Consider the following 16,719-nt stretch of genomic DNA (forward strand, 5'->3'; position numbering starts at 1 on the left):
GGGGCCCAGAGACTCAGGGGCTGGCATGTTGGCAACAAATGAAATGCCCTATTTTAAGCCCTGTTTTGTACCATGGCTTCCTGTTTTTCCGAAGGAAACTCTTGTTTTGGTTTTCGTGATGAGCGATTTACTGAAACACAGGCTGTTCTCATGACAAAGTGGAGCTGGAGATCTGTCCCCAGGCGATGCGGACCCCATGAGAGCTGTTCCCTGCTCAGGGTTGTCCGAGCCTCCGTGGCCCTGAGCACTCCGAGAGCAAGCCGGTTTTTAGCGGGGCCCTGGGGAGGCTGCATCCCGGAGCCTGGAGGGAGGCGGGCTGGCCAAGGACAATTGAAAGGGTTTTTTTGTTGTTCCTCTAGGGCTAAGTTAAGCCATGTGTGTGTCTCTTTCTAGGAGTGCTGGGCCGGCCATTCAGAGCGGCGTAAACCCCACTCACTTCCTGCCGACCTTGTGACACCGACAGATGTTTTTTCTTACAAGTGTCGCTGGGCCTCTGTGCTTGCTGGCCTCATCAGATTGTGTGGGAGCCATTTTCCCAAGTCTTCCTGCCAGTCCCGAGGCCCTCTGAGAGCTGCTGCCCTGGACCTGGGGTCAGGGTGGGGGCCACAGGCCAGCCCAGGGCCACGTGCAGGCTGCAGACCCGCACACAAAGAGTGAACGTGAGGGCTCAGCAGGTCTCTCTGAGAGAGCTTTCCAGAGCTCTGGTGTGGCTCTGTGCTGGGATCCTAGCTCGTCAAGTCAGGGCTGACCCACGTGCACTGGGAGGTGAACCCCTGTGGGTGCATGCAGCACCACTGGGTGTGACGGGGGCGGGGAGGTTTCTGTGGCTAAGAGGGTGCCCCCCGCCCAGGAGCCTTGTGTTTGCACCTTTCTGTGAGACTCATTCACATAGAAAAACTGTGAGTGAGGCAGGGCCGGGCTGAGCAGGTGCCCCGAGCCTTGCCCCCGAGTTGGGCAGTTCTCCAACAAGGGGATTTCCTCGGACCTCCTCTGGAAGCCCCTGTCCTGCCAGCACCTGAGTGGTTGGGGCTCACCTGGAGAACAGGTGTGATGGCCAGCGTCTACTAGAATCAGACAGCAGGGCTGCCATGCTGGGGGGCCGCTGGTGTAAGAGACCCTCTCCGCCCAGGCCGTTCCCACTCTTCCCAGGGTCTCGCCCTCAGAGCGAGTCCTGCTTGTATTTGGGTGTGTGTCTCCCTGGCCCTCTGTGTTTCATTGCAGTGAGTTTTCTGGGCCAGGTTTTCTTTCTTGGCCCCGTGCTGGGTTCTCTGAGTGTTTCTGTCTGGTCTGTTGAGGCTGTTCAGGAATGGTGGGGTGCGGCTGAATGACCGTGGCCCTTAGGTTTCTGAACTTGGATGTGCGGCCCCACCTGGCTACTTTGCTTCCAGACTTTGCCCCAGTAGAGCCTCCGCAGAGTGGGTGGCGCACACCAGGGTCCGTGGGATTTGGACTGGCCCGGATGAGTCTCCGGCTCTCTGAAGCTGGCTGGTCAGATTTGGAAGGCATTTGGTTGTAAGAAGTCCAAGGGCCGCCGGGCCGGCAGGCTCCTGACTGCATCCGTGCACGCTCCTGACCGCGTCTCGCGCTCACTGCGGTCCCTGCCATCCTACAAGCAGAAACGGCCGTGTTTGCCTTAAATGTTTAGCTGCGTCGGCTTTTTCTCAGATTGGCAGGGCTTGGATTTAATGGTAGCTGCATTTCAAAGACCACTCCTAAGATGCCGAGGGTGGTGTCCGAGGCTGTATTCTTTTCTTTTTTTTCTTTCTTTCTTTCTTTCTTTCTTTCTTTCTTTCTTTCTTTCTTTCTTTCTTTCTTTCTTTCTTTCTTTCTTTCTTTCTTTTTTTTTTTTTTGACAGAGTGGACAGTGAGAGAGACAGACAGAAAGGTCTTCGTTTTGCCGTTGGTTCACCCTCCAATGGCCACCGTGGCCAGTGCGCTGTGGCTGGCGCACCACGCTGATCCGAAGGCAGGAGCCAGGTGCTTCTCCTGGTCTCCCATGGGGTGCAGGGCCCAAGCACTTGGGCCATCCTCCACTGCACTCCCGGGCCATAGCAGAGAGCTGGCCTGGAAGAGGGGCAACCGGGACAGAATCCAGTGCCCCGACCTGGACTAGAACCCAGGATGCCGGCGCCCTAGGCGGAGGATTAGCCTAGTGAGCCGCGGCACAGGCGGAGGTTATATTCTTAATGTGGGGCCCAGGCCCTGGTAGATGTTTTAAATGTTCCTCTGATTTATGGGTGTGCGTGAGTCCCCGTGGAGACCCCCGGGTGCCTTAGTGAACTCTGTGCGTGTTGAGTGTGGCCCTGGACTTCATTGGAAGCATCTGGGATGAGTGAAAATCACAGCGGCCCCTCTGTGTGTGATTGCTGGGGTGGGGTGGGGGTGGAGCTTTCTAGAGGAGGAGGAGGAAGGTTTGGCCGAGGAGGGGAGCTCCCTGCCCGTCGGGTCCTGTACACCTGGGGCCACACGTCCAGGACAGGTCCGAGTTCCGAGCCTCTGGTCTCAGAACCGAGGTCAACTCCATAGGCTCTGTCGGGGTTGCAGTGGGTGCTGGTTGCTGGGTGACAAAGTTCTAATAGAAAGGGTGCCGGGACTGGGGTCCCTCAAGATACTGCAGCCCACAAGTCAGCCAGGGTTGATCTGAAGGCTCAGCTAGGGGAGGAATCCTGTGGCTGGTGGGAGCCTCTAGCTGGAGCAGCTGGTGTCTCAGAGAGCATGAACATGCCGCGGGTGGAAGCCTCAGTCTCCCTACTGGGAAGTGCTACTCATCGCCCACCCGTTCTGTTGGAAGAGAGATTTCCAAGGCGTGGCTTCCAGGAGCTGAGGGTTACTGGGGGCTGTGGTACTGATTTGTTTTAGCCTCCACCTTGAGGATAGGGTCGGCCTGGGGCAGGCAGAGGGCACGGTCAGCTGAGCAGGCCTCTTGGGGAGGGTTATGCTGCCCTGTGTTCTCCCAGCACCTGACGACCTCTTCCCTGCTCCGTGGGCATCCCTGTACCCACAGTGAGGAACCGAGAAGGCCCTGGGTTTTTGGGTCCGGAGAACCTGGAAGGAGCTGTGCCCACCCCTGCTGGGCCCCTGGCTTTGCAGTGTCCCAGCCCCCAGAGGGGTGTGTGTCTCTGCTTCTCTGGGTGAGGGTATCCTTCCGCCTCCTCTCCCCAGATCTGCAGACCCTCCTCCCAGCCCTGGCCCTGGGCTGACTCCGGGGCAGAAAGATCTTGGGAGGAGGGGGCGGGGGAGGGGAGGTGCAGCAGGTGGTGGTGTGACCCCTCCCCTGCTGTTCCGCAGGAGTGCATCTAATGCCCATCCAGCCATTGCTGGCGCCATCCCAAAGCCCAGAGGGTCTAACCTCTGACCTTTCATACCCAGCCCATCAGCTCTGTTGATTTCCCAAAGGCTGTGGGATGGAGCAGGCTGCGTCCCCAGGAGCCTTGCATCTGGGAGGCCCTTGGAGACCACCAGGGGCTTTTCTTTGGTCAGCGCCCTCTGGCGCAGGACACTGGCCTACAGGTGACCAGTGCTATGTCCTGTCACCCTCTGGAAGGCGGGAGCTTGGCAGCAAAGGTTGTTTTCAAGGCTCCTTTTCCCCTGTGTGTTGAGGTCCGTTCCCTCCCCCCCCCCCCCCCCTGCACTGGTTTTCTCATCACACTCTGGGGGGGCTGCCTCTTGACCCGGGCCAGGGGGCTCCTGTGGGCTGTTGACCCCGGCGGCGCCCATCAGGGAGTCCTGGTCTGCCCAGGCTGCTGTATGTAGGAAAGCACCGTGGCCTGGGTGCCGCGTGCTGTGACTGCCCCATAGCCCTGAGGCTGGCACTGTGTGGTCAGGGGTTTGCAGGCTGGCTCCTGGGCAGGGCTCCTAGGGCTGGTGGGTTCTAGGCTGCTTTCAGTGGCTTGTCAGTCACTCTTGTCTTCTGCGTGCCCCTTCTTCTCTGCCACCTGCCGTGTTGGCTCAGTGCCCACGCTGCTGACCTCAGTGTACCGTGAAGGCCCGGGAAGACTCTGTCTTCAATTGAGGCCGTGTGTGATGTTCAGGGGCTTTGAGCATCAGTGCAGTTTGGGGGTGTGGGGAGCAGTGCCTCAGTGGCACACCGTAGCTGTTGACGATCGCAGAGCTGTGCTCAGGACTGCCGAGTATGACCTCCTGGGCACACAGGCGTCCTGTCCAGGTACCCTGAGTCCATGCAGCCTCCGTCCCTGACATGGGTTCGATGTGTATGGCATCCCCAGAAATTGGCAGGTTTGTTAATACTCATTTCCCTCTCGAGATCAGCAGCACCAGGTCCAGGAAAATTCAGGTCTTTGGCCAGTGACCTTTGGGGAGGATCGGTTATCTAACAGGCACCCCGTCCAGTCTCTTGCTCTGAGAGGCACCCTCTCTGAGTTGCAGGGGGAGGCAGCTTCCTGCCCACTGGCCCCTCCCTCCCCTTCTGGGAGTCTCCTGGAGCTCAGGGAGGAACTGAGACGAAGGGCAGTGGTGGCAGTCTGCAGCCAGGGCGTGCAGTGCCCTCTGCTGGCCGGAGGACACCATCGCTGGGCACCGGGCCTCAGCTGGGACAGGTCAGCCCCACACGGTGGCGTCCATTGGTTCTGGAAGTGGCGATGGAGAGTGTGACCCGTGCGTGCCTGGACCACAGGGTCCAGATGTGGGCAGGCTGGGCTCTTTGTGAAAGGCAACGAGGGTTCGGGTCTCAGCTGTGGCAAGAAGCCAGGAGGCAGATGTCTTAAAACTCGAACCTTCAAGGCTTTGTTTTGTTTTTCTGTTGAAGATCTCGTTGCAACCTGTCTGATAAGCAACCAGCTAATTCTTGTAATTGCCTTTATTAGGTATTTAAATACAAGTGTGAGTCGTATGTATTATGTGAAACATCTTCCCACCCCTAAAATCTAGCATGAGGGATAGTTATGTTATTTTGTGGTATATTGCATGTTAGAGTTATAATTAGTAATTTAATAAATGTTGCATAGGAACCTTCCAGAGAACTGTTTCCAGAGTAAGTGTGGCTGGTGGTAGCCACACTTTTCTTATTTCTTTGAAAGAGTTACAGAGAGGCAGAGAGAGAGAGAGAGTCTTCCATCTGCTTGTTCATTCCCCAGATGGCTTCAACGGCTGGGGCTGCATTGATCCGAAGCCAGGGGCCATAGCAGAGAGCTGGATGGGAAGTGGAGCAGCCGGGATTTGACCCGGCGCCCATATGGGATGCCAGCACTGCATGCGTGGTTTTACCCGCTGCACCACAGCGCCGACACTGGTAGCTGCGCTTTTACACACATGCAGTGTGTGTGAGAATGTCTGACTTCTAGATTGTTCCTGTGTATGGTGTTTGCTTGCACCAACGTAAACAGTCTAGAAGAATTTCTAGCAGTGAATGTGTGACTACTGCAGAGCCATGCCCGCGGGGTATGTTCTGTCCTTGGGGGGTGCCGACCCCTTTCCCAGTTCTGGTGGAATCCTCCAAGTTTTCCGGGTCCGAGCAGGGAAGAGAGGGTTGGAGCAGGAGACGTCCTGTGTGCTCAGGATCCCTCCGCCCAAACCCAGCAGTGAGAGAAGCCATCGTATTCACACCTCATTTTGAGTGAAAGTTTGCTAGTTTTTATCCTTTCTTTGCCTTACTGCCTACGAGTGCTTCTTTATCTTTAAGGCATGTTTAGGAGACAAGCACTTGTACAGCGTGAAAAGCCTGCACACAGGGGTGTCTGGCGCCCTGAAAGCCCCGCACTGCATTTCTGTCATGCCACAAATAAAAGGACCGATTAGGACCGCCTGGAAGTCCTTCCGCGCAAGCCCTCGCTTCTCGGTTGCAGCTTTGACCAAGTGCAAGTGCTTAGAATTCTCGAGTCTTGCTAGGGATCTGCAGTCTGGTGGGATAGGGGGCAGCCCAAGCAGCTCCTGCCTTGCTCTCCTGGTGAATGCTCGGAGTGTTCTGAGGCCTGTTTCCGCTGGCGGGATGTTTCTTTGACGTGACCAGCTCTACGCAGTGCCCAGGGTCTTCGTTTTCAGTGTTTCTGTTTCAAATCCCACCCCACCCCAGTTCTTCAATGGGAGTCAGAAGTAAAGAATAAAATCAAAGTGAAAGCTGCTTAGCCTCACATCCAGCTTCTCAAAAGCTTTGACCTGAGTTGTTGTGTGCACGTGTTCTGTGATAGCGCTGGAATCTCTGGCCTGTGTTTGGGTGCGCCATAGTAGTTGACTGGGGGAAGTACCGTCATACATGGTACAAGTGACGGGTTATCTCTTCCGAAATGTGGTAGTGGCCCCTCACTGCCGAGGACACGTTCCAGGAGCCCCGTGAGGCTTGCAGTCCTGGGTGGCACTGAACGCTGCGCACGAGGGAACTTTCATGGAAAGTGGAATTGAAAGATAAATTTGGGAGCAGGCGTTGTGGCACAGTGAATTAAGCCACAGCTCATGATGCCCGCGTGCCAAATTGGAGTTCTTGGGTTTGAATGTTGGCTCCACGGCAGTTTCCAGCTTCCTACTAATGTGCACCCTGGAAGGCAACAAGTGGAGATGACTCAAGTCCTTGGGTCCCTGCCACCCACACTGGGACCTCACCGGAGTTCCTGGCTCCTGACCTCAGCTTAGCCCAGCCCCGCCCCAGGTGGTGCAGGCAGGCATTTGGGGAGTGGACCAATGGATGAGAGATCCCGTGTGTGTGTGTGTGTGTGTGTGAGAGAGAGAGAGAGAGAGAGAGAGAGAGAGAGACTGAGACTGTTAAATAAATATTTAAAAGATATTTGTATTGGTACAAAAATTTGAAAGCTGTGTGTGATTTTTTTCGTGGCATGCATTTCACAAGTCTCACTTCAGGCAGACAAAACTTTAGGTAAACCGTTCTGAACCTGGTGGGGATTCCCTCTGATTCTTGGAGCTTCTCTTTTGGGGGAGAAGGCAGTGTTACAGAAAGGGCGGGGGAGACAGATCTTCCATCCACTGGTTCACACCCCAGTTGGCCACAAAGGCAAGCACTGGCCATGTGGAAGCCAGGAGGCAGGAGCTCCATCTGGTCTCCCACGTGGTTGGCAGGGGCCCAAGCACTTGGGCCATCTTCCACTGCTCTCCCAGGCTGCTAGCAGGGAGCTGGATCGTAAGTGGAACAACCGGGGCTTGAACTGGTGCCCATTTGGGATGCCAGCCTGGCTGGGTCTTGCCTGTAGTTTGTCGTGATGGTGGATGTGGCTACGTCGTTCATGATTTCTGGGTGGAGGCTGGTGTGAAACGAGGCAGAGACTGAGTCTCGTGGCCAGCCCCAGAGGGCCGTGGTGGTGTGAGGGAGCCCAAGCCCGTGTGCTTGGCGAGGGGCTGGCATTTTCAGTGCGGACTCCAGCCGGAGGCTCTGAGCACAGCTCTGCCGCTGTCATTGGGAAGATGGCTGTGTTAATTAAGTCCTTGTAAATAGCGTGCTGCTAGGGAAGACGAGGACAGAAATGTCAGATTTCATACAATACCAGGGGAGGGGTGGCCACTGCCCTGATGTCCTGACCGGGCCCAGACTGGCAGCCTGGAGTCTGGATTCTGTGCCAGAGTGGCCGGTCTGAGCTGCGGGGCAGGTGCCTCAGCTGGGGATCTGCAGGGAGGGCCCCACAGAGGATCCGGACAGGGTATTCTCCACCCCCACCCCCGTAAAAGCTGAACGCACACCGTAAGCCACTTCTCTTTAATGGAAGGCATATATTTATGTAAGCCGATGCCTGATCTTTCCTTTGATTGCGTGATGGAGATTCTACTTATCAATTTTTCAGGAAGCCATCTAATTATACAAATTAAAATTCAAAGGAAAGCAAAAAGAATGATTATGCCTCACTTGGGGGCTGGGGGCGGGGAGTGGGTCCGCCACGCTGTCATGTTTCATCTTGCGTCCAAGCTCTGGGTTGAGGGAGGGGCGGCTTGCCACATGCCGCCCCCAAGCCAGCATCCAGGAGGGCCCAGAGTGGACTGGGCAGCTGCGGCTCCAGCCTCGGCCGGGCCTGGCTCAGCCTGGCAGCAGCAGATAGTGACCTCTCTGTCTGTGACACTGTTCACCTTTGCCAGGGGCAGGAATCCTCTCACCTGGTCGCCAGCCGTCCTGAAGCTGGGTCTCCCGAGAAGTGTGGGACCCACCGGCGGGGTCACCCCACCCTCTGAGGGCAGCCCCCATCTCTCGCTGGGCCAGTGTGGTTTACAGGGGCTCATGGGGGCTCCCCGTGTTGGAAAGAGCTGAATTTCCCTGGGATGCTGCATTACGTATTTATGTGATTGGAAACTGCTCTTTTTCCGAGCTTTTTTTTTTTTTTTTTTTTTAATTATATAATTATCGTCATAAATCTTTAGGATGCCTTTTCAGTCCTGTTGCTGGGAAATTAGCCATTAACTACCAGGAAGTCGCCTGCCTTTAAATCCTCAGACCTGCAGCCTGACCTTTGATGAAGTAACTCCCAGCGTTTTGCATAATTGATGAGCGTGCATCCCAACCCTCGCTGTTAACCCTGTGCTCTCTGTCTCCTGTCCCCTCCCTCTGCTGAGAGGCTGAGGACAACTTGGCGAGTGTGTTCTGGGTGCGTTCAGAATCGCACCAGTTGGGTTGCATTCTCTAAAGAGCTCATGCTATGGGATTCAAAGTACTGTGTAGGTTTTTTAGAGTTGTGTTCGTCAGAGTGCCAGAGAGAGAAAGAGATTGTCCATCCATTAACTGGTTCATGCCTGCAAATGGCCCCAGTGGCCAGGCCACAGCCAGGAACCCAGAGCTCCCCTCTGGGTCTCCCATGTTCTTGGATGGTCATCTGCTGCTTTCCCTGGTTTGTCAGCGGGGAGCTGCTTAGGAAGTGGAGTAGCCGGGACTCGAACCAGCACTCCCATTCGGGGATAAAGGGTGTAGGGAGCAGAGCTCCACCTGTGGCATGCAACACAGGGCCGACTGCAAGGGATTGTCCACATTTTAACAGACGAGCACGCTAGGACGCTGGGGTGGCAGTGGGTGATTGGAGCCCTGACTGTCGGTTGGCTGAGAGCAGACAGGTCAGACCTGCGGGAGCAGGTGCGGGAACCCACTCCCCCATCCTCTGTCGTGTTGGGTTTCCCTCTGGAGAGTCCCCCATACCCAGTCCGAAGGGCAAGACCCTCCATCTTCTGCCTAGACGGTGGTGATGAGGATGTCTGGGCAGGCTCGAGTGCCGCTCGTCCTTGCTAGAACCTCTTTCGGCCTGCAGAGCTGGGGCCTGGGTCTGTGCCCTTGCCGTACCGCTTGGGTCCCTGCCTGGAAGGGAGCACTGGGCAAGCTCAGTTACCTCTTCTCCAGCAGGGGAGGCCTCGTGCTGTGCTGTGCTGGGGCTTTGGCCTTGACCTGAGGCATCTCGGGCAGTCATGGTGGGTGTCTGTTGGCATGCCGGTGCCATCGAGCCTGGGACTTGGCGCCCTGTGTGTCCAGCTGTCTGTCGCTTGGTCTCTGGCGTTGGGACGCTCGCTATTACAGTGGTTGCCCGGGAGCACAGTGGTGTCAATGGCTCTGCGAGAGACCCCTCTGCAGCCGTCTGCTGCTTTCAGAAATCAGTTCCCATCATCTCCCTGTGCCCTTGCCCCTGCCACCCAGCAGAAAGCTGGAGCTGGGTCGACGTGGGGCAGCCCCTGTCCACCCGCGTAGCAAGCGACAGTGAAGTCCTAATGCGTGTTGTCTTGCGTGCCGGCAGTGTGCAGAGAGTAAGGATTCTTTTCTCCTTGTTCCAGGGTGCATAGTGGCGTCATGCACGCAGACTCCTGCGAGTTCCCCTAAGTTCTTAGAGGACCGCTTTGCCTTTTGAATCAGAGAGTTGCAAAGTTCCCTAAAGAATGGCCCTTGTGGACAAGCACAAAGTGAAGCGACAGCGGCTGGACAGGATTTGTGAAGGTAAGAGCCGGCGTGAGCGGCGGTGTTACACCAGCGACCTGTGCTTCCTCGCTCTAACCCTCAAAGTCTGCTCACTTCCTGAATATACCACACCCCTGCCGCCTGACCCCGGCCCCCTCCTCCCCTCTGGTCCAGGGTCCCTCTTCCTGTTCTAGCATCTTCTTCCACCAGGCACCCTCTGCACAGCATCCTGTGTGGGCAAGGCCTGGCTTCTGGGGAGCGGTGGCCGACCCGGGGTTCCACTTCTCCCCCATACCTACGGCTGTTTTACATACATATTAGGACCATCTTTTGTTAACTTCCTGGAGTTTCCGCACTGTCTGTTTTGAATTAGGATATTTACAACAGCGGATTCCAAGATAGTCCTAAAGAGCCCCACATCGCCCCTCACGATGTGTTCGGGTCCCTGGTATCTTTGAGAATGTCTGGAAGTGTTTTATTCATGAAAGGAAAAATAAACATAATTAAAATCTAATGGAAACCCAGGGACGAAACTATGAAATGTTGATTAAGTACAGACCTTTCCTACTTGGCTAACGGTAAGAAACCCAGAGCCAGGGGCCCAGGGCTGGGTATCCGTGCAGCTGGGCTAGCCTTGGCTCAGCGTGTAGCCCGGGTTAGCCTTGGCTCAGGACAGTGACGGGTACTTCCCCACAGGGTGTGGGCCCAGCCACCCCCTCTCACCCCCCTGTCTGTGCACCAGCTCGTGGGCAGGAGTACACAGAGCACTCCCCTGGAGCTGGCCACATGGAATTGCTGGTCCGCACAGAGCCGGGCATCAGAGCCTTCCCGCCGTGCCCGAGGACATAGCAGCATTGTCTGTGGCCCATGTCACTGGGGTCCTGCTGCAATGTGAGGACTTGGACATTTCAGGGTTTTTACAAACAAGCTCAAACGTGTTCACCACGGCCAGCACCTCCAGAGAGGCCGATAGAGTGGTGCAGCGAATGGTAATCGTGCCTTCCACTGCGATTACCCGAGGGTAACGTTTGCTTTGCTTGGAGCTACGGAAGCACATGTGTGTGCTTGTATGGAGGGGTACGAGAGGGTGGATGGCTTTTTCCAGAACCATCTGGAAAGTTGTAGGTGCAGCAGCATGTGTCTCCTTCTAGGACGTTTTCCTACAGAAACACACACACACACACACACGGGAATTTGGCGGCGTTGCACTGTGGTGTAATGCAGGCCGCACAGCCGTATCCCCCACGCATCTGTTCTTAGCTGTTTAGTTGTTTGACCAGTGTAGCCCCCGGTCACGCGGTGGACTTTCTCTTTAGGTCTGCAGAGCCTAGAATAGTCTCCAATCCTCCCCTGGCTTTCTGACGTTGAATATCACTGAGGTTGTTGAGGGGCCAGGGCTGGCTGGTTCATGCAGTGTCTGCATCCAAGCGCTTGGACCTGCCTGGGAAAGGTGTCTCAGTGAGTTACTGAGTCCTGCCCTCCCCGAGAGGCAGGGGCGCCAGTCAGGGTGACCCACCCACATCCTGGTGTCAGGAGCCAGGAGCTGGCCGCGCCTTGTTTCCATGTCAGTCCATACCAGCCCCGGCTCTGCCGCTGGGATTGGCAGGAATTTCAGCGTCACCTCTACCTGTGCATGCAGTCCCAGCGACAGTCGGTCACATTTTAATTTCTTTTTAACGTTTATTTGTTTATTTGAAAGGGTTGCACAGATAGAGAGGGAAAGATGTCTTCCATCCGCTGGTTCACTCCCCAATTGGCCGCAACAGCCAGAGTTGTGCTGATCCAAAGCCAGCAGCCAGAAGCTTCTTCCCGGTCTTCCACATGGGTGCAGGAGCCCAAGGACTTGGGCCATCTTCTACTGCTTTCCCAGGCCATAGCAGAGAGCTGGATCGGAAGTGGAGCAGCCAGGTCTCGAATCAGCGCCCAAAGGGGATGCCGGCATTTCAGGCTAGGGCGTTAACCCACTGCACCACAGCGCTGGCTCCCTTAATTTCTTGATACCTGCTTTGAGCAAAGAACAAACCAGAATTCAGTGACTTGGGTCTAGCTCTGATCTGTGATCCCGTTCATCTGAATCCCAGCTGCCCAAGGTGTTTCGTTGCTCATCTTCTCGTGTGCAAGCTGGATGAGTGCTTTTATAGACTAGAGCAGGTATACCCATTTCACAGGTGCTGCCGGTGAGGCACGGGGCGGTTGGCAATTTGTGCCCTGGAACCCCAGAAGTTGGCTGTTCTCCCCCAGCCTTTGACTCAGTTCCACCCTGTGGGCTGTTTGTTCGGCCTGTAGTTCTTGCACACCTAACACGTGTGTACATACACACACTCCCAGCTTTGGAGTTCTGGTTCTTCAACCTGAACTACTTGAGCAGTGTCCTGTGCACATTTCTTTCCTCCTGCCCCCCTGGACGTCCGGCGTCCCTTAGGGGTTGCTGTGGTTTGGTTTTGAGTGATTGGAGTGGGAAGCTGCCCTGCTCTGAATACCAGCTTCTCCCAGGCTTAGGGGAACTCTGTCCATTGGCACTTGGTCTGTGGCACTGCTAACCTAACCTGCCCCTCCTGCTGCCGTCACCACCCCGTGCAGGGCTGTGCCGGCGTGGGCGGGCTTCTCCAGGGTTCCATTCTGGCAAAATCCAGGCTTCGCCCCTGGGTGACTTCTCCCTACCTTCAGAGGCTGGCCAGCCCTTCTCCTTGAGCCGGCCCTGCCCGCTGCTAGCCCGTCCGCTTGGTGGCCCCCAAGCATGGGAGCAGTGTGTGGGCCTTCCTGTCGGCCCCGGAGCTGCACTCCCATGGGAACGTCTCTGCTCTGAGTCTGGGGTGCAGCCGGGGTCTCTGGGACGCTTCCAAGTCCGCTGGAATAACGAATGGTCTTTCATGCTGACTTAAAAGCCAGATTCTAATTTTTTTTAAAGCAACCTTTCTGTTTTGATATTTATAATTTGTCCTCTGCTTCCTCTTGATGCCTGCTATCAAATAATCGCAGGGTGCCGTCGAGGGAGAATTATTACGGAGCAGCCTTTGATTCTGGAGGCAGGTCACAGGCGGCTGCCGTCCTGTCTTTTTGATGTATAATTTAGGTCTTGGCTTTCCTGTCTGTTCAGTTTGCGGACATAATTGATGTGTTGCGTTTGTGAATCACACCAGCCGGTTTGAAGACCTTATTGCATCACAGCAGAGCTAGATGGTTTGCCCCAGATACTTGCTGGCCAGAGACAGAGCTTCCTCTCACTCACCACCGTAGGCGAGTCCGGCGAAAGCGCTTCCCTGCGCCATGGGGTTGTGCGACGGTCATGCACCTGCCACATGGCCTCGCTGATGGCTGAGTGTGTGTACCGGAGCGCTCTCAGAGTAGTTGGCTGCAATGTCTCGGGGTTGTGGACCTGGGATAGAGGGCTTTTCCATTCCGAAATGAGTGCCAGACCAAACCCCCTCCCCTCTGGGCCCTGCTCATGAGCACAGGGGGAAAGGAGGAGGTGCCGGCGTGGGCTGTCCCTCTGGATTCTCTTCCATTGTGTTTTTCTGGTCTTCCTGGTGGGGTGAGCTTTCCGCGGGACATTCTCCCAGGAACCTCCCTCAGTGGCCCAGCTGGCTGAGTTGTCCAGGGCCAGCTGAGCCTCCCGTGGGTGGACGGGGCGGGGTGTCTGTACCGCGGGACCTGAGTGTCGTCCTTTCTTTCCTTGTGGGAACATCTGACACCACACTGTTGTTTTTCCACGTATGTTTTTGTTTCTGGTATCTGTTTTGTTTTAAACACAGGAGAAAGCCACCGCTGGCTTAGTTTTATTAAGCACTTGGAGCTCTCTGTAAAGAAACAGCATTGGAGCTTGTGCGGTATACGTACTCAGCATTCATTTCTAGCAAATATCTTTAAAAAGCCCCAAAAAGTGAATTTTAAAAATGGGATTCATGATGTTGCTATACATTATAATTATATGTTGGGATCAGGCAATTATGCACATTTCCAGTAATTAGGTGATTAGCTGTAATTACATTAGCTATGTAAATATACAATAGTCAACTAAACATGGCTTAAAACTGCACAGTACAGATGAATGGGCTAAAACAATGTTAAACCCCCGTGAAGGACCCTCAAGCTCAGGAACATGGTCAGACAGAAACCGATTTTCCAGGAAGAAAATTCCCGGTGTTAAGTGGCCACAGTGTTAAGCTAATTTGGAGAAGTCCTGGTGTCTACCCTCTCCATCCCTGCCCTGTCTGTCCTCTGGGATTTGGGGTCCCACAGCTGCCCGCGCCCCATCAGGCTCTCGAGTTCTGTGACTGGAACCAGGGTTGCTGGTTTGTATGTAGACTGGAGCCTCCCTCTGCAGGCTTTGGGCATGTCAAGGGCGGATCGCCCCCTGGGCCTGGGCAGCGCGACCTCTTCTTCGACCTCGTCTTCTGCTTGGTTCTGTGGCTGCTGCTTCGGGCCCTCGCCCCAGCTCTGCGCATTGCTCCATCACCAGCTGCTTGGCAGAGCCACCAGCTTATCTTCCCAGCCTGCTTTGCTCTTGGTGCAGGCACCCGAGCTGGGACAGAGTGTCTTTAGGCCAGGTGAACTCCTCAGAGGATGGTGCCGCCAGCAACGTGCCCCCAGAGAGGGCAGGTCCTGCGTAGCTGCAGGGAGCCGTCCCGGGCTCTGACGTGTCCTGGCACAGCCCACCCTGATCAGTGCATGTCCGGGGTGACTGGAAACCAGAACCCAACACCGCTTTGCTGCCAGCTCTGTGCGCTTTCCTTCTGCAGAACACACGCTTGAAGGCGTGCGGTGACGGACAGCCTCCCGCCGAGATCGTCACAGTCACCCAGTGGCACCCTGAGCTCCTCCAGCTCGGGCACATGTTTCCTCCATGGTTGTCTCCAGAGAGGCCCTGCAATGGCTTCCAGGGACACAGGCTCACCTTCTGTGTCTGGCATGAACTTGGCCGGGCACCCCACCTGGGCTGGTGAAGTCGGCGGGGGAGGGGAGCCTGCTGGGGGCGTGGGGTTTCCACACTCCCCGTCCCCCTCCATCTGTCCATCTCGTTTCCCATGCCCTGGTTGGACAGGTGGGTGTGACAAGAGGGCCTTCTGTTCCACTTGCCTCCCGCCAGGAGTCAGCAGTGGGTCCTTCCCGGCCACGCACAATCCTCTGCGTTGAGCCAGACAGCACGCGGCAGCCTGTGGCATTCTAGGGAAAGTTCACCCCGTGCCCATTGTGCGTCAGGAGAAATGCAAAGCGTGTGGCGACTGTCCTGGAAGGTCAGGGCTCCCGTCGGAGGCCATGGCAGGGGCCCGGTGTCCTGTCTCTGCGGGTACCTGTGTCCATCTCATTGGATGGATGGCAGATTATCCAGACTAGGGACAAGGAACCATAGAGGATGGGTATGGCACTGGATGCTGGTGGAAGGAAAAAAGTTCTGGAACGGAGAGACCTGCAGCAATGGTGTGTGGTGGATAGGGAGCGGCGTGGAAGCAGGTGGGGTCTCCGGCAGGGAGGGTTTCAGACCTCGTCTTCACCACTCGAACTGTGGAAGTGTGGACGAGACATGGACTTGGGAGCAACACAACCTTTGTCACCAGAAATGGCTAAATAACAGGAGGCGCGGTGGGGCGGGCTCCGTGCGGTGTGGGCAGTGTAGACACTGCACAGCCTTGAGCTGCAGGCCAGGAGGCTGGAGGGAGCGCGGCGTGGGGCGCTGGGAGGTGCTGGTTCCCGTGCTGCCCAGGGTGTGCTGGTTTCCTCTGCACTGATTCAGGATGAGGCGCCTTCACTCCCACTGTTTGACTGGGGAACGGGGCTGCCCTTGCCCACTTCCGCGCTAGAGTAGTCAGGGAAGGGGCCTGGTTGGCACAGGGGGAAGGAGCAGAGAGCTGGTTTCCGGAGCCCTCAGTTAGCGGCCGGAAAAGGGTCCGTCAGAGGCCTGTGTTTGGCCGTGTGTAACCCCCAACCTCAGCCGTCCTGAGGGACACGTGGGCCACAGAAGCTGTGGCCAGGGCTCCGGGCAGCTTCCTTCTCCGCCTTGGCTGTGTGGGGCCTGGCAGCGCCTGGCCCACGGCCGTCGGGACAGCAGCTGGGCCGGATGGCCTTGGTGTCAGCCCAGCCTTCAGATTCTCAGATTCCATGGCACCTGCTGGTCGTTTGGTTCTTGGCTTTTCTCACTTGAGAATTGGGCCCTCGGGGAAGTCCTTTCCCTCTTGTTTTGCCACCCTTTCCCGTGGGACTGCAGCACGGGTCCCTGTGGCTGTGTGTCATGACCTGATGTGGCACAGCCGGGGGCCATCACTGAGGACCCTGAGGTGCCTCTGGGTCGCCCCACACATCAGCTTGTGGTGGGCTCGTGTGTCTGCGCTTTCAGAAACTGGCTCGCGAGTCCCCACGGCGCTGGCGAGCGTCTCTGCGGGGTGACAAAGTGGAGGCTGGCTCCTGCCGCGGAGACGGGGCCACGGCGCTTTGTTAGCCAACCAGAGATGTTGCAGCAAAGCGGCCGTCCCTTGCCAAGCAACCGCAGTGCTGTCAGAGACAGAACGCAGCCGGCTGCGTGGACAAGTGTGAGTCCGGGTTCAGGTGTTGCTGCTGCGCGCGGGCAAACATTGTCACAATATTTGCAGACTTGCCGAGCCGAGGCTGCCTGCGTTTGGGTGACTTCCCAGCAGCAGGGATTGGAACTTGGGGGACGGAGTCTGGGCCTCCTGGCTCCCGGGCGGAGGCGACGCTGCCCTGCCCTGCAGTCGCTGTCCCAGTGACCCGAGGAGCGGTTGGGTGAATGTCGCGCTGTTCCTGTTTCCGTTTGGGAACCGGGCGATGCAGCCCAGGAACTCGGCACAGACCGCTCTCGGGTTCATCCTGTTCCCCGAAGGGGCCTGTCTGCACTGTGAGTGGGGTCCCGTGAGACGTGTGCACGATCCACGCTGTCACGTTCTCCATTA

The 16,719-nt window shown here is 56.5% G+C and overlaps 1 protein-coding gene across 4 annotated transcripts in view; it reads left to right on the forward strand.

Annotated features, from left to right (window-relative positions):
- CTBP2 (C-terminal binding protein 2) overlaps positions 1-16,719 on the forward strand; it is a 121,086-nt gene that overhangs the window by 84,359 nt on the left and 20,008 nt on the right. For all 4 annotated transcript variants that reach the window (XM_062214933.1, XM_062214936.1, XM_062214932.1 and 1 more), the window contains one exon: positions 9,697-9,856. In XM_062214933.1, the coding sequence (XP_062070917.1) occupies positions 9,799-9,856 (58 nt within the window). In that variant the 5' untranslated portion in view covers positions 9,697-9,798. The remainder of the gene's footprint in view (positions 1-9,696; positions 9,857-16,719) is intronic.

This window comes from Lepus europaeus, chromosome 17 (genome assembly GCF_033115175.1).
Source record: "Lepus europaeus isolate LE1 chromosome 17, mLepTim1.pri, whole genome shotgun sequence".
NCBI classification, from domain to species: Eukaryota; Metazoa; Chordata; class Mammalia; order Lagomorpha; family Leporidae; genus Lepus; species Lepus europaeus.